The sequence below is a fragment of the Vulpes lagopus genome, chromosome 4 (assembly GCF_018345385.1).
Source record: "Vulpes lagopus strain Blue_001 chromosome 4, ASM1834538v1, whole genome shotgun sequence".
Lineage (NCBI taxonomy): Eukaryota > Metazoa > Chordata > Mammalia > Carnivora > Canidae > Vulpes > Vulpes lagopus.
In genome coordinates this window covers 36,650,260-36,668,499 of record NC_054827.1, presented here as the reverse complement: position 1 = coordinate 36,668,499, position 18,240 = coordinate 36,650,260, and the positions used below count along the sequence as shown (strand labels likewise).

General features: G+C 35.9%; 1 protein-coding gene across 2 annotated transcripts in view; it reads right to left on the bottom strand.

Moving 5' to 3' along the window:
• The window catches only part of HOOK3 (hook microtubule tethering protein 3), a 107,605-nt gene that overhangs the window by 38,269 nt on the left and 51,096 nt on the right, over positions 1-18,240 (bottom strand). For both annotated transcript variants that reach the window (XM_041751668.1, XM_041751669.1), the window contains exons 8-11: positions 17,184-17,267; positions 10,072-10,235; positions 4,414-4,554; positions 2,659-2,860 (exon numbers count right to left, since the gene is read on the bottom strand). In XM_041751668.1, coding sequence (XP_041607602.1) covers positions 2,659-2,860; positions 4,414-4,554; positions 10,072-10,235; positions 17,184-17,267 — 591 coding nt within the window. The remainder of the gene's footprint in view (positions 1-2,658; positions 2,861-4,413; positions 4,555-10,071; positions 10,236-17,183; positions 17,268-18,240) is intronic.

Sequence of the window (18,240 nt, the reverse complement as noted above, 5' to 3'; positions counted from 1 at the left end):
TTTAATGTTTTTAGATTTCACATATAGTTTCTCTAGGGTTTATTTATTTTGGTTAATTTCTCAGTTCACATTCAAGTTCACTAATTCTTTCAACTTTATTGTATGTTGAAAATTTCATAATAAAATATTAAGTAGAAATGTATCCAGCAAAGAAACTTGGTGTATAGAGCTGTTCAAGTAAAACTTCTTCAACTCATTTTAAGCTAATATATAGTTTTGATGCCAAAATCAGATCAGGAAAGTATGAGATAGAAAACTTCAAGTGAATCATAGGGGAAAAAGATTCTAATTAAAATGAACAAAGCAAATCTAACAATGTGAAAACGATAATCTGCAGTAACTCTACGAGGTTTAAATCAGGAATACAAAGATGGTTTAAGCATCAATAATCAGTTAATATAACTCATCATATTCATAGAAAGGGGAAGCAGTATAGGAGTCTCTCCATAGTGCAGGAAAAGGGGTTCATTAAATTCAACATCCATTTAAGATAGACACTGAGTAAAATGTGCTAATAATATACTGGTAAAACATTTAAAGCATTCTGTACAAAATAGGCAAGAAATGATTGCCTACTACAATTACTTCTATTCATACTTGTATTATAGGTCGAACATGCTGATTAAGAAGGAAAAAAAGGGTATGGAGTAGAAAGAAACAAGACTGCTTTTATTTGTATATGACTTCTGATGAGAGATCCTACAGACATCAGAATAATATGAAATGCTGGCATAGTTGTAAAATGAACATAACAATCAATTTCAATCATATAAATGAGCAGCAAATGGAAAATGGTATCATTTCTTTTGCTAATCACAGTTACAAAATCTGAAGGTACCTAAGAGTAAATATAACAAAATATGTACATGACAGAATTATAAAACTTAGCTGAAAGACATTGAGGACCTAAACAAATGTAAAGATATATTCACCAATAGAAACATTCATTGCCATAAAGATGTCAATTCTCCCCTAAATTATCGATAGAGTCAATGTAATTCCAATTCCCAAAGGTTTGGGGCATAAAAGGGAAAGAAAAGGTCTCATAGACAGTTTTGAAAAAGAATGAGATGTGGGGCTATATATTATCAAATATCAAAATTATTAAAAACATATAGATAATAAGATTGTGAAGTATTGATGTAAGAGTAGACAAACCAATGAAAGAGAAGAGAGTGCCAAGAAACAAATTTAAGATGGAATCTTTAGGTGTGTGATAGAATAGAATTGCAGGTCCTTGTGGAAAAGACTATTAAATAAATGCCAATCGGTGACTGGTTGCCTACACAGAGAATAAAATATCAAATGGATCCATAATCTAGCATCCTACACAAAAACTAATTCCATGTGGATAAAAGACCTAATTGAGCAAAACAAACTAAATCTTTGTTAAGAAAATAGAGATTAGCTTACATCTTTATATAGGAAATGACTTAAGACATAAATGGCATAAGTCATAAAAGGATATTTAAAGTTCATAATCTTAAAATTAATCTCAAAAAAAGTAAAAAGGTTACAGATTGGCAGGAAATAAATGCAGCAAGTGTAACTGACAAAATATTAATAGCAAAACATATAAAGAAGTTTCAGAAATCAGTAAGAAAAAATACAAGTTTTAAAATGAATAAATGATTTAAAATGGGCCATTCACAAAAGAATTGTGATCATTAAAATATATTTGTAATTAGGGTAATGCAAAGTATAATCATGAAGAGACACTATTTCATACTCATCTAATTGGCACAATTTCAAGTTTGACAATACTATGTGTTGGTGATAATGTGGAAAGATAGGAATTCATAAAATCTTGGTTAGTAATACAATCACTTCAAAGAACAATTTATCTAATTAAATGAAGATACTCTAAAGAAGAAACTCCTTATAGCTGAGAAACTTTCACACATGTATAGAGGAGGACAGGTTCGATAACATGCAAAGTGGCACTTCTTATAATTAAAAAAAAAGGGGGGGGGGCTGAAACATCCTGTGTGTCCTTCAACAGGAAAATGGATACATGGTGGTATGGTGACTAAACAGGATACCATAGTGGTACAAATGAACTGAATAAAGCTGTACTTATCATCATAAACAAATTTCCCAAATATACTGAACAAAGTAAATCACAGACGAGGCCTTATATCATTTATATAGCTTTGAACCATGCAAAGATGTTATACATTTTATATATATATATATGTGTGTGTATATATATATATATATATATATATATTACACGTATATATATATATGAACTAATATATGCACCAGATGAAAAAAAAAGATGCATAGGAATGAAAACTACAAAACAGCACAGTGGTTACTCTATTGGGGAGGGTACGAGTCTTTTATTTTTTAAGCATAGATACTTGCATTACTATTTTACTTTTGTGTATTTCGTAAAACATAATAATTTAAAAATAAACAACAGGATCTGCTAGAGACACTAATCAATAACCTCTGGATAACAACTAAGTTTGAATGTTAACTATACTGGAATTAAAAACTTAGAAAAAAACAAACAAATCTAAGTTTCATAGGTTAAAAAACAAAAAACAATACTGTGAAAACAAAATAAGTGGATTTCTGGTGAGCCACAGTGTTATAATGGAGAACCTGCTTGAAAACATCATTAAGAAACTCGGTTACTATTCTTTTTACCTGTCTCTTATATGTCTCAAGTTGACTTCGAGCTGCATTGGCTTTTCTTAACTCTTCCTCTAGACTGACAGTGTTCTGCATATACATAGTATTCTTTTCTTCTAAGAGTTTAACCTGACGCCTCAAATCACCAAGATCTTCTAGCTTCTTTTTATATGATTCCACTTGGCCTTCTAGTTTAGACACTTTATCAGAAGAATGTCTAGAATGAGATGGGAAATCAGAAATCAGAAACACATCCTGAGCTGTAAAGCTGTTTTCAATAGTGCTAACCCAAGAGGGACTGCCAGAAAAGACACATTCTAATGAAATTATAAGACCAAAGGTGATTCTAGATTGTTTTTGTTCAGGCAAAAAAATATGACCAAAATTATAGCAAAGTGTATAATGGAGAATGTTATGTAATTTAAGGAAAGCAAGTGGTAGTGATAGTGTTTGGGGGCGGGAGGGGTAACCAGCAGAGTCACATGTAGCACAACAGCAAAATAAATCGTGCAGAGTCCAAGTGATGTGGCAATTAGAATGTTATTCGTGACCACAGGAACAGCTATTTCATGGAACAGTGGAGCGGGAGGTGGCAAATCTTAGAGAGTTAAGGAGACAATGTAAATTTCACCTTATGTCATCTAAATTTGTTCTGGAGGGAAGGAGAGAGTAATAAGTCTTTTCTCCTAAGAGGAGAGAGACCTAAACATAAAAATATATGCTAAAGTGGGAGATCCAAATTCAAAGAGAAATGATGACTGATGTAACACAGTCTTTGTGTGAGCAAGAAATGTTGAGACCCAAAGCCCTGAAAAAGAGAAAGAATAACAAGTCTACATTCTAAAAGCAAAAATGAAAAGATGGGTGGCAATGCTGAGCAGTTAGGGAGGTACAGGAAGTATAGGACATGGAGAGTCCCACAGCTCATAGCTTCTTTCCTTGATGCAGTTGGAGACAATGTCATCTACTGACACTAAGGCATGGAGAGGTGTGGGGGGTGGGTGTCCAGGTGAGAAGTTATGGACATATGTACTAGCTATGAGAGAAATGGGAGACAGAAATATCTGTCATGAGCGGCAGAATGGTGGACCACAGGGAAGAACCCAACGAAGAGTGAAGATCATGAATTTGTAGCAGGACAAAACTATTATCACTGTGTGATTTTCTCTACTCATTCTTAGTATTCAAAGAGCAAAAGTAAAAATGGCTGGAATGACCCAACAGAGGATAAATTATACAAGTGTAATGGTAAGAAAACGAGGTGGCAGGGAGTGAAGGCACTTAGTGAGAGAACAGGCAAGTGCAGATAAAACAGTCCAGCAAGGAAATGACGCATCATGGGTGTGACAGCATCCAAGCAAGAGGAAGACTGAATGACCAGGACGACTTGAAATTAATTAAAGAAAAGGAGTCATAGTAAGAAAAGCTCCAGAGCTATACAAATATGAAGTGATAGTCAGAGATTAATTTCTATTTAACAAACATTTATATAACACTTAATTGCCAGATACTGTTTAAACTGTTCACAAATATAAATTCAGTTCTGCATGTAAATCTGAGATAGGTATGTGTATCATCTCCATTTTACAGATGAGAAAATGGTTACACAGAGATTAATAAGTAAATGGTAGCATTGGACTCTGAACTCAGGTAGTCCAGCTCTTAAACATCCTGCTATTCTCAGGGATCCTAGAGTTTGTAACATCATTGGTAGAGCTGTTCTGGGTGATGACAGGCCTGAGAGTCCAACAAGATGGGAAGACTGTTTACCTAAGAACATCTATTTCATCTTTCAGAGACTGGGCTTCATCTGCCAAAGTGGTTAGTTCATCATTCTGTTGCCGAAGTTCAGAGATTTCCTTTTCTAACTCTTCACAGCGTATACGATAATCATCTTTGGCTGCTTCTAGTCTGTAACCAAAATAAAACAGACCAAGAAAGTACTATTTACTATTTAACAATTCTCCTTAAAACATAAAAGGAAATAAAAAACATGAGAATAAACTCTTGAATCTTTTGTAACCATAAGTGGTATCTCCAAGTTTTAATGGTACTAAAAATGGATTCCATTGGTCCAAGGCTTATGGAAACTTGACAACTGATTATCACTCCTCTTTTCAGAAAATTAGATGTCAAGAAATATTTTTTCAACATACAGCACAATTAATTTAACGTTTTATTTCTGACTGTGAAATTAACGTGTTCCTTGTTGAAAATTTACAAAATATATAAAAGCTAAGAAGATAAAAATCATGTATTGATCTTAAATAGATAATACTGTTAGCATTTTTGAGTATATCCTCTAGTCTGGTTGCTATTCATAGATCTTTTCCCTCCAAATCTGGATAATACTGTTCCTACTACATTTTTTTCTGTTTTGTAAGACTGTCTCTCATGTTTTTTATTTTAATTTTATTTATAATATTTAATGTTAGCAGGAATTCTTAATTTTTATGTAATTCTATTGATGAATTTTATACTTTATAGTTTCTACTTTTAGTGTAAGATTAGAAAGTTTTCTCTTTTATCCTGTATTTTGTTAGTATTTATATGGTTGCATTTTTAACAGTGAAATTTTCAATTTCCCCTGGAATTCATTTTTGTATTATGATATCCAACTTTTTCTGCCAAAATATGTACCCATTACCCCAAAACCATTTAATAAATAATTTAACCATTACCTATGGATTTAAAAAATGCCATTTTTATTATGTTACATATTTTAACATACACTTGGTTGTTTTCTGGATCTTCCTTTGTGTTACTAGTTTGTTTGTATTTTGCTGCACCAGTACTAGTTTTAAAATTAGTACAGAAATATAACATCTCAACACTGGACACAGCAAGCACTCCCTTATTTTTTTTTTTTTAATTAATTTTTATTGGTGTTCAATTTACCAACATACAGAAAAACACCCAGTGCTCATCCCGTCAAGTGTCCACCTCAGTGCCCGTCACCCATTCCCCTCCAACACCCGCCCTCCTCCCCCCTTCCACCACCCCTAGTTCGTTTCCCAGAGTTAGGAGTCTTTATGTTCTGTCTCCCTTCCTGATATTTCCCAACATTTCTTCTCCCTTCCTTTATATTCCCTTTCACGATTATTTATATTCCCCAAATGAATGAGAACATACACTGTTTGTCCTTCTCCGATTGACTTATTTCACTCAGCATAATACCCTCCAGTTCCATCCACGTTGAAGCAAATGGTGGGTATTTGTCGTTTCTAATTGCTGAGTAATATTCCATTGTATACATAAACCACATCTTCTTTATCCATTCATCTTTCGATGGACACCGAGGCTCCTTCCACAGTTTGGCTATTGTGGCCATTGCTGCAATAAACATCGGGGTGCAGGTGTCCCAACGTTTCATTGCATCTGAATCTTTGGGGTAAATCCCCAACAGTGCAATTGCTGGGTCGTAGGGCAGGTCTATTTTTAACTCTTTGAGGAACCTCCACACAGTTTTCCAGAGTGGCTGCACCAGTTCACATTCCCACCAACAGTGTAAGAGGGTTCCCTTTTCTCCACATCCTCTCCAACATTTGTTGTTTCCTGCCTTGTTAATTTTCCCCATTCTCACTGGTGTGAGGTGGGATCTCATTGTGGTTTTGATTTGTATTTCCCTGATGGCAAGTGATGCAGAGCATTTTCTCATGTGCATGTTGGCCATGTCCATGTCTTCCTCTGTGAGATTTCTCTTCATGTCTTTTGCCCATTTCATGATTGGATTGTTTGTTTCTTTGGTGTTGAGTTTAATAAGTTCTTTGTAGATTTTGGAAACTAGCCCTTTATCTGATATGTCGTTTGCAAATATCTTCTCCCATTCTGTAGGTTGTCTTTTAGTTTTGTTGACTGTATCCTTTGCTGTGCAAAAGCTTCTTATCTTGATGAAGTCCCAAGAGTTCATTTTTGCTTTTGTTTCTTTTGCCTTTGTGGATGTATCTTGCAAGAAGTTACTGTGGCCGAGTTCAAAAAGGGTGTTGCCTGTGTTCTCTTCTATGATTTTGATGGACTCTTGTCTCACATTTAGATCTCTCATCCATTTTGAGTTTATCTTTGTGTATGGTGAAAGAGAGTGGTCCAGTTTCATTCTTCTGCATGTGGATGTCCAATTTTCCCAACACCATTTATTGAAGAGACTGTCTTTCTTCCAATGGATAGTCTTTCCTCCTTTATCGAGTATTAGATGACCATACATTTCAGGGTCCACTTCTGGGTTCTCTATTCTGTTACATTGATCTATGTGTCTGTTTTTGTGCCAGTACCACACTGTCTTGATGACCACAGCTTTGTAGTACAACCTGGAATCTGGCATTGTGATGCCCCCAGCTATGGTTTTCTTTTTTAAAATTCCCCTGGCTATTAGGGTCTTTTCTGATTCCACACAAATCTTAAAATAATTTGTTCTAACTCTCTGAAGAAAGTCCATGGTATTTTGATAGGGATTGCATTAAACGTGTAAATTGCCCTGGGTAACATTGACATTTTGACAATATTAATTCTGCCAATCCATGAGCATGGGATATTTTTCCATCTCTTTGTGTCTTCCTCAATTTCTTTCAGAAGTCTTCTATAGATTTTAGGGTATAGATCCTTCACCTCTTTGGTTAGGTTTATTCCTAGGTATCTTATGCTTTGGGGTGCAATTTTAAATGGGATTGACTCCTTAATTTCTCTTTCTTCAGTCTCATTGTTAGTGTATAGAAATGCCATTGATTTCTGGGCATTGATTTTGTATCCTGCCACGCTACCAAACTGCTGTATGAGTTCTAGCAATCTTGGGGTGGAGGCTTTTGGGTTTTCTATGTAGAGTATCATGTCATCGGCGAAGAGGGAGAGTTGGACTTCTTCTTTGCCAATTTGAATGTCTTTAATGTCTTTTTGTTGTCTGATTGCTGAGGCGAGGACTTCCAGAACTATGTTGAACAGCAGTGGTGAGAGTGGACATCCCTGTCTTGTTCCTGATCTTAGGGGAAAGGCTCCCAGTGCTTCCCCATTGAGAATGATATTAAGCACTCCCTTATTATACTTTGTGTATAAACATTCTGAGAATCTCTTGCTCGTCAATACTTCTAGCTGAAAATAAAATCTGAATTGGAATCAAGTTCAAATTAAATAATAATTTAGGAAAAATGGCATTCTTACAATCCTCCTTACAATGTAAACAAAATATGTAAACATGTTATCACTCTACATATATTGAAATAATTTTTATGTATAACAGAAGTTTTCATCATATAAGTCCCTCATATATCTTTTAATTTTTTTATTCTTTGGGTATTTATATACTTAAAAGTGCAAGTTTTTCCTTATGATACTAACTGCGGTTATTGCTAGAAAATCTTCTGACCTATACAAATGTCTTATAGCTACCCTCTCTCCTCTTGGTTAAAATGTAACTGCTAGATCTTGCCATTAAAAAGGTGTATTATCCCTTTTGTAATTAAAAATAATTTATGAACAGGGGCCTGGGTGGTTCTGTTGGCTAAGCATCTGCCTTTGGCTCAAGTCATCATCCTAAAGTCCCAGGATCGGGATCCCTGGGTGGCACAGCAGTTTGGCGCCTGCCTTTGGCCCAGGGCGCGATCCTGGAGAACCGGGAATCCCACATCAGGCTCCCAGTGCATGGAGCCTGCTTCTCCCTCTGCCTGTGTCTCTGCTTCTCTCTCTCTCTCTGTCTATCATAAATAAATAAAAATTAAAAAAAAAAAAATAAAGTCCCAGGATCAAGCCCCAAGGCAGGCTCCCTGATCAGCAGGGGTCTGCTTCTCTCTGTCCCTCTGCCCAACACCCTGCTCATTCTCTCTTGCTTTCTCTCTCTCTCTCTCTCTCTCTCTCAAGAAATAAAATCTTAAAAAAATAATCTATGAGACTCAAATCTTAAAAGCTCAAAACAAAAATTAAAGGTAGAAGTTCATAATAAAGATGAGCCAGAAGCATTATATCTGACTATAAAGAATAATAAATACTGATGGGCGCCTGGGGTGGCTCAGTCGGTTAAGCGACTCTTGATTTCAACCCAGGTCATAACCTCAGGGTTGTGAGATCATGGAGTCTGCTTAGGATGTTTGCTTGCGCTCTCTCTCTCTTCCCCGCTGCCCCATCTGCATGTGAGCTCTCTCTCAAAAAGAAATAGTGAGATATATAAATGATAAACATTCAAATATGATAAAATATTTAAATGCTTCAAAATATAAATTGCAACATATATTGTAACATGTATTCTAGAACAATAAAAGCATTAGATACTATTTCCTTTATATTTAATGAAAACGCAGGACAATTCTAAATACCATTTCCCCAAACCACACTTTAAGAAACTGGCTGAAATTTAGAAACAAAAGGGTATAGTCATACTTAAATTGTACTACCTACTGATTCTGTCTTAGAAAGTCAAGATGCAGACAAAGAGTACTCAAACTTTTTGGTCTCCTTCACACTCTTAAAGTCACTGAAATTTCAAAAAACTTTTGTTTATATATAGTCCAGTTTATTAGAAGACAGCTGGGTTGTAATAGCTATTTCTATATTCATCTGTTGTGATGCCTTTTTGGCCGAAATATATGATGGAAATCCACCCTTGCACAGATATGCAGTCAGAAAAGAGAGGGTCTGGAAGACTCTGAAAGAGTCTCAGAGAACCTGAAGAGGTCCTCAGACCACATCTTGAAATGCTGATGTAGACCATAAGGGATGGACCATTTCTAAGGTTTAAGGGAAGACTTAAGAATCATTTTTATTTTTTCCTATTAAGTAAGATGTTATATTTCTTACTGTTAAGCCCTTCAATTTTGTGGTTCTGTTTTGTCTGGCGGAACACCAAATTTTTCCTTTTCTTCTTTTCCCTTTCACCATCCAATTGCCAAAGGGCCATTCTTCTTTCCTTTTGTCCTTTTCCTCTTCCAGAAGATGTGTTTACACTGTCCCTTTAAATCAGTATGACTTTTAAATAAGTCTGTCTCTATAAATTATGTACCTGGCCTTTATATTGTGTCTCCTGCAAAGGGCACCAGTCTCTTATAAATTCAGTGCCTCTATGTTTTTATGGTGTCTGGTCCTTTAAGATGATGTACTTAACAATGAAAATTTCCCCCTGCAGTTTGTGGTCTAATATTTTATTTTATGGGGGGAGGAGGGGCAGAGGGAAAGGGAGAACAGGAATCCAAAGCAGGCTCCATGCTGGGCATGAGTCTCAGTCTCACAACCCTGAGATCACGACCTAAGCTGAAACCAAGAGTCAGACGCTAAACTGACCATGCCACCCACCCAGGTGGCCCTGAGGGTGTTACTTTGAAAGAATTTTTCCTAGATGTAAACATCCTCCTTGGTCTGCAGGTACCCACAAGTCCTAACACTACATTTTTTTACCATTAAAAGATAGTTGCTGAATTTTTAAAAGTTAGACTTTGATGCATGGTCTTTTACCTGAATGTTTCTTCTTGGAGTTGTTCCAGTTGAGTCTGGAGCTGCAGATGCCTTCTTCCTGCAGGACTGTTGGGATCTTCTATAGAATCAGACTGATTAAGTCTTTCCATTAATACTTGATTCTCTGCCAAGAGACTACTTTTCTCCTCCTGCAATGCTGCAACCTGTAAGAGTATAGGAAGACAACAACTATTTCTTCCAATTACACTGGCATCAGCATAATCACTTTTAAGTGACCATTATGAATTAAATCTGGTTTTAATCAACTTCTACTTAAAACATGTACATTACTTTGGAATACTGCACAAGCAAAGCAATATGTAAGAGTAAGCAAAATTCCTTCTTTATATTTAAAAAGACAGTTCGCCAAGTAAGATATGAAAATGGCAACTAGGCACACCAAAAGATACTCATGATTCATCATTAAAGAAATGCAAATTAAAGCCACAATGTTACACCAATACACTTCTACTAGAATGGCTCAAATAAAAAATAGCCACTTTAAAAAACAAAACAAAAAAACCCAATGTACCAAGTGTTGACAAAGATGCAGAACAAATGGAAGTCTCAGACGTCTCTGGTGAGAATATAAAATGTTTCAAGCACTTTGGAAAACAGCTTTGCATTTTTCAAAAAAATTAAACATGTAACTACCACATGACCTAGCCAGTATTTACTTACTCAAGAGAAATAAAAGCACATGCCCAAAGACTTATAAACAAATTTTTTTAAAGATTTATTTATCTATTTATTCATGAGAAACACACACACACACACACACAGAGAGAGAGAGAGAGAGAGAGAGAGAGAGAGAGAGGCAGAGAGAGACACAGGTAGAGGGTGAAGCAGGCTCCACGCAGGGAGCCTGATGCAGGACTCAATCTCGGGTCTCCAGGATGACGTCCTGGGCTGAAGGCAGGCGCTAAACCGCTGAGCCACCCAGGTGTCCCATCCATAAACAATGTTAACGGCAGTTTTGTTTGAGAAAATAGAGAAAATAGAGAAAATAGAGAAAAATTATAAACAACACAAATGTTCATCAACAGGTGAATGGATAAATTCTAGAATATTCACACAATGGAATACTATTTGGCAATAAAAAAAGAATTAACTACTGCTACTGTCAACACGAATGAATCACAAAATAATGAAAGAAGTCAAACCAAAAAAAAGTACATATATAGTGTATGATTCTTTTTATATGCAATTCTAGAAGATACGAACTAATCTATAGTGACAAAGCAGAGCTGGGGACCTGAGAGGGAATACATTAAAGAATCATGAGAAAATTTGAGGGTGATGGGTTCATTATATTAATTGTGGTAAAGTTTTCACACATTCATACATCTGTCAACATGCATCAAAATTGTATGCTTAAAATATGAAGTTTATTGTATGTTAATTATATCTCAAAAGCTGTAAAAACAAAAGTTAACTGCCATTTCTAATTCTCACTAATTCTAATTCCAATGCCCCACTTTTTCTTGAATTCATTCTAGTTGGGCTATTGGCTCTATCATTCCACAGAACTGCTAACCAGGAGCACTACTGACACTTTCATGTCACTGTGAACAATCAACCTTTGACACAACTGATCCCATACTCCTCCTTGACGCAGTTTCTCATTTGGCTGCTAGGACAAATGACAAAGAATGACAAATGACTCTCCTGGTTTCTGTACCAATCTACCAGGCTTCTCTTTCTCCTTAGGCTTCTCTTTCTCCTTAGTTCCTTTTATTTCTCTGTCATTTGAGTGCTGTATAGCTTTTCCTCTCTACATACAGTGATGGCTTCCAGTTTCATGGCTGTAAATATCATCTTTTCAGTAATAGCTCGCACATTTCTATTTCTAGTCAGGAATCCTACACTGGTATCATTTCCACTTGGATGTCTAACAGGCATCTCAAATTTAAATTGTCCAAGGGGAGCTCTTAATTACAGCTCACTTCCCAGTCCTTCCAGTCTTTCCCATTTCAGTGAAGAGTAATTCTATCATTCCAGTTGCTCAGTCATAATCCTTAACATCTTTACCTGGTATCCATATCCAATCTGTCAGAAAATATCATTGGCTCTACCTTCACACATATTTTGACTTTTTATCAACCCTAAATTCTTTTTTTTTTAAGATTTTATTTATTTATTCATGAGAGACAGAGGGGGCGGGCAGAGTCAGAGGCAGAAGGAGAAGCAGGCTCCACGCAGGGAACCCGATGCGGGACTTCAGGATCACACCCTAGGCCTAAGGCAGGCGCTAAACTGCTGAGCCACCCAGGCATCCCAATTTGGTAACTTTTGAATGTGTTCTGACTGTTCCACCAACCAGCTGTTCCTTCCCCCACTACCCAGTCTCTCTCCTCAGGCCTCCCTATTGCCTAAGACACAATATTGATTATTAGGCCAATTAATAACCCTACCATGCCCTGTAAATGTTCAAGTGAATGGTCATTCATCTCTCATTTTATTTTATTTTTTTTAATTTTTATTTATTTATGATAGTCACACACAGAGAGAGAGAGAGAGAGAGAGAGGCAGAGACATAGGCAGAGGGAGAAGCAGGCTCCATGCACCGGGAGCCCGATGTGGGATTCGATCCCAGGTCTCCAGGATCGCGCCCTGGGCCAAAGGCAGGCGCCAAACCGCTGCGCCACCCAGGGATCCCTCATCTCTCATTTTAAATCAAAAGCTAGAAATGATTAAGCTTAGTGAGGAAGGCATGTAGAAAGCTGAGAGAGGATGAAAGCTAGGCTCCTTGTACTAGTTTAGCCAAATTGTGAATGCAAAGGAAAAGTTCTTGAAGGAAAGTAAAAGTTTAAGGCTACTCCAGTGAACACGCAAATGATAAGAGAGTAATATGGCCTTACCGCTAATACGGAGAAAATCAAAGCAGCCACAGCATTCCCGTCAGCCAAAGCCTAATCTAAAGCAAGGCCCTAACTCCCTTCAATTTTCTGAGGGCTGAGACAGGTGGGGAAGCTGCAGAAGAAAAGTCTGAAGCTAGCAGTGGTTCGTTCTGGAGGTTAAAGGAAAGAAATAATCTTCCTAACAGAGAAGTGCAAGATGAATAAAGCAAGTACTGATATAGAAGGGACATAAAGTTATCCAGGAAATTAAGGAGTTAAGATAATTTATGAAGGTGGTTATACTAAACAGATTTTCAATGTATATTAAACAGCTTTATTTTGGAAGAAGAGATACTATCTAGGACTTTCACAGCTACAGAGGATAAGTCAATGCTTGTCTTCAAAGCTTCAAAGGAGGGGAATCCTTGGGTGGCTCGGTGGATTAGGTGGATTAGGTGGATTAGCGCCTGCCTTTGGCCCAGGGCATGATCTTGGAGTCCTAGCATCGAGTCCCACGTCGGGCTCCCTGCATGGATCCTGCTTCTCCCTCCTCCTGTGTCTCTGCCTCTCTCTCTCTCTCTCTCTCTCTCTCTCTCTATCATAAATAAATAAATAAATCTAAAAAAAAAAAAAAAAGCTTCAAAGGACAGGTCAAATCTCTTGTTAGGGGTTAATGAACCTGGTGATTTTAAGTTGAAGCCAGTGCTCATTTGTCATTCTGAAAATCCTAGGCCCTTAAGAATTATGCTAAATCTACCCTGCCTGTGGTCTCTCAATGGAACCACAAACTCTGGGTGATAACACATCTGTTTACAACATGGTTTACCAAATATTTTAAGCCCACTGCTGAGACTTACTGCTCAGAAAAAAAAAGGACTTTAAAGATATTATTGCTCATTGACAATACACTTGGTCACCCAAGAGCTCTGACGGAGATGTACAATGAAATTAATGTTTTCAAGCCTGCTAACACAATATCCATTCTGTAGCCAATGGGTCAAGGAGTAATTTTGACTTTCAGGTCTTATTATTTAAGAAACACATTTAGTAAGGCTATAGCTATCAGACATTGATTCTTCTGATGCATCCGGATAAAATAAACTGAAAACTTTTGGACAGGGTTCACCATTCCAGATAGCAGTAAGAACATTCACAATTCATGCAAATAGTTAAAAAAATCAACATTAACAGAAGTTTGAAAGACACTGATTCCAATCCTTATGAAGAACTTTGAGGGGCTCAAAACTTTAGTGGAGGAAGTAACTGCAGGTGTGGTGGAAATAGCAAGAAAACTAGAAGCCGAGCCAGAAAATGTGACTGAATTGCTGTAATCTCATGATAAACTCCAATAAATGAGGAGTTGCTTGTTATGGATGAGCCAAGAAAGTGGTTTCTTGAGACAGTATCTACTCATGGTGGAGATGCTGTAAACATTGTTGAAATGATGATAAAGGATTTAGGAATACCAGATAAATAGTTGATAAAGCAGCAGCAGGGTCTGAAAAGACTGATTCCAAGTTTGAAAGAAGTTCTACTGTGGCTAAAATGCTATCAAACAGCACCACATGCTGTAGAGACCATTCATAAAAGGAAGAGTTGATAGGTACAGCGAACTTCATTATTGTTTTATTTTAAGAAATTGCTACAGCTATCCCAACTTTCAGCAACCACCATTCTGATCAGTCAACAGCCATGACACTGAGGCAAGACCCTCCACCAGCAAAAAGATGATGACTCGGTGATAGCTAAGATGATGGTTAGTAATTTTTAAATTATTTTAGTAATTTATTTTTACTTTTTTTTTTTTTAGTAATTTATTTTTAAATTAAGGTGTACATATGAGGGAAAAATATATATACATTTGTTTTATACATAATACTATTGCATAGTTAACAGACTACTGTGAAGTGTAAATACAACTATATAAAAGTTGCCAGTGTTATATGCACTGGGAAACCTAAAAATTCATCTGACTCGCTTTATTGTAGTGGTATGGAACCAAATCCATAATAAGCCTATGGTATGCCTGTAATGAAGAGTAATATGCAAAGAAAAAAAAAATAATAATATAAGAAAAAATCAGACAAGAAAAAGGGACTTATAATAAAAAGTTACAGTATTCTGTTGAGTTTTTCTACTTCTAAGAGACAACTAATTTTCACTGTTCCCAATTTTACTGTTTTTGGTTGTTAGTTTACATCTCTAAATGTTTTACACCACCATTCTTGATTTATCAACCTCAGACATTATCTAGTGACTCCTCTGATAGGTTAAATTATAGCAACTTGTGCCATTCTTCCTTTCCATAAATGCAATTATATCACTATTCTTGTCACCTTCACTGGTCACTTCTGCCGTCTTAAACAGATACCTATTGACTCTCTTTACTCAATGCCCCACCAGTTCATTCATTCTCTCAAATATTCATTGTGTGCCTGCTATATGGACCATGGACTACATGACCATACTAAATGACAAATCAGGTGATTCTGAGCTGAGACTGGAGGCTTAGGTGGAGCCAGCATGTAATGGATGTTGTGCCACAGAAGTAGTTCTTGACTCCCTTCTGGTAAGACAATAACATTAGTGACTGACCCTACCTTTCCCTCATGTCTCTTGCCCTAGTCTACTGCTATCATTTGTACCTTTACTTTTGCAATTTTACATTTCTCTGTAGGACAATTCTAAATTGTGTGTTACTACTGTTTTCTGCAGAGCTAAGTGTATCATAAGGCAACACCTTCCCTTCTTGTAACTTCTTTGCACCCTGCCATTCACTTTGCAATCTGTCTATACCAGGGATTGGTAAACTCTTCTGGAAAGAATCGAACAGTGAATATTTTAGGCTTTGAGAGCTATAGGTCTCTTTGGCAAGTACTTAATTAACTCTGTCACTATAGCATAAAAGCAGTCACAGAGAATACGTGAAAAAGCAGGGCTGTGCTCCAATAAAAACTACCTACAAAAACAGATGGCAAGCTGGTTTGCCAATCCTAATGTATAACTTTATACATATCGTAGATAATATCTATATCCTAGTTATAAAAAATAATCAGCTCTTACTTAGTATTATTACTAATCTTAGTGTTTGTGTATAGTTTTTTTTTTTAAGGTTTTATTTATTTATTCATGAGAGAGAGAAAGAGAGACACAGAGAGAGACACACAGGCAGAGAGAGAAGCAGGCTCCATGCAGAGAGCCTGATGCGGGACTCGATCTCATGACTCCAGGATCATGCCCTGGCCAAAAGGCAGGCGCTAAACTGCTGAGCCACCCAGGGATCCCCAGTGTTTGTGTATATAGTTAAGTTCTAAAATTTCAAAAAACAAATTAACAGCACTTAACATTGGAACTAGATAAATATCATTTACTATATGACCCAGCAAGTGTGCTACAGTTACACTTCTTCCTATGTGCATCCAAAGCAGTGACCAACACCTGTGACTTTCAAAGTAAAATGCTTCTCTTATAAAATATTATGAACTCTGTGTACTCATGACCCAGGTTTAACAAGTATCAAAACATGGCCAATTATATCTTATTTGTACCTCTCTGTCCATGCGCCCAACCTCCTTTATTTTGAGGTAAATCTCAAATAATTTTTTTACTTATTTTCTTTTTATTTGTGAGATTTCTTAAACTCTAACTATTCTGTTAAATTTTTTACTTTAACAATTCTATTTTTAAATTACTTAAGTGTCTGATTTCTGATTTTTTTTTTTTTTACTTTTTAAATAGCATCATGTCCTAGATGGAATTTCTTCACTAATTTCACTGAGGGTATTAAACACATTTAAAAAAGATTACTAGGTGCTACCCCCAAATTTCTCCACTTCCTCCAGGACTACTTTCCAAGCTTATCTTGATCTTTTTCTTTTGGAATGCAGATTTTCTTTAAGAGGTAGTCAAAGCAAGGGTAACCATAAACTATGCATTCAAAAGCTTCCCCTTAGGGCTTATTTATAAAAAGCTGGCCTTTAAGTAAATTAGAGTATAAGTCAGGGCTTTAAAAAATCTCCTCCACCCCTCTCTAAAGCTAGCACAGATATCCCTACTTTCTCTTTTTGAATTCTTGTACTATTTTGATTCATTTATTATAAATTTAATGGGGTTGCAGGGAGGAAAGAAAATATATTTGATGAGTCTACTATCTCTAACCAAAAATCTGCCTCCTCTCCCCCTTTACTCTTTAATTTGTGTTGTTATTACAGCCATTTGGTGTTGCTTATAGGGTACATTTCAAATAGGTGGTACACAGAAATGATCTCTTACCTGCATATCCAGTTCATGGCATCTTTGAGCAATTTCTTCCTTTGCTGACAAAGCTTCATTCAGTTCCTCTGTAGTCTTCTTCAACTAGTTAGAAACAAAGAGATACAATAAATATTTCAATATGAAGAAGCAACAATTAATAATTATATAGGCACAATAAAGAATTAAAACACTTTCCTCCCATTTCTTTCTGAGGGGCTAGGAGAAATGGAGAACTCTTCTGAAGATTCAAAAGCAGCCATTTCTAACTTTGAATATCTTCTAGTCCTAAGTCTTGTCTTTTCTGTACTCTGTATCTGGTTCTTTGCTCTTATCAAGTTTTCTTACACTTTCCTATCTAGGTTACATGATTCTTAGTAATAATGATTCTGTAATAACAGAAATTTTCCCTTGATAAAATATATATGTGCTAGAGAATAGGGGTTTCAATGTTGAACTATATAGCTAAAGTATTTCAACACAAGTTCTTCTGTCATATTAAACTTTTATGTTAATTTGTATAACAGTTTTAAAAATATTTTTATTATTCTAATTCTCGACACAAACCAAACATTTGAGTTGTGTCCCATTATTATATAAACTCTAAGTTAGCAAAGCATGAACAAATTAAAATTGATTAATTTTAAGAAAAAGAAAAAAGAAAAAAAATTAAAATATTAGCTTTTCCTTTCCTGTGACCAAACCTCTGTGTAATAAAGATACAAACAAATTCATAAAAAGTAACAACTCTAAAATCTAACATCACAAAGTAAAGGAAGCAAATTACAACTCGGGTTAAAATTATATCATGCCCAAAGATTTTCCTACAAAAAAACATTAAGAAACCATTGAGAAGAAATGAGGATAACATGAAGATTTCTGTTCCTGCTTTGGAACAGATGTCCCAGACAAATGAAACATAGAAACTGACAAGGTAAGCTGCAGTATTTTATTGATAAGCAGTAATTAAAATTACAAAATAATTTTTTGGTTAAAACTGCAAGAATAAACTGCAGAGTTCCTTTAAAAATATAGTAGTTTCCTTAGTTCATTTAAATATCTACTGATTGTTCAACCT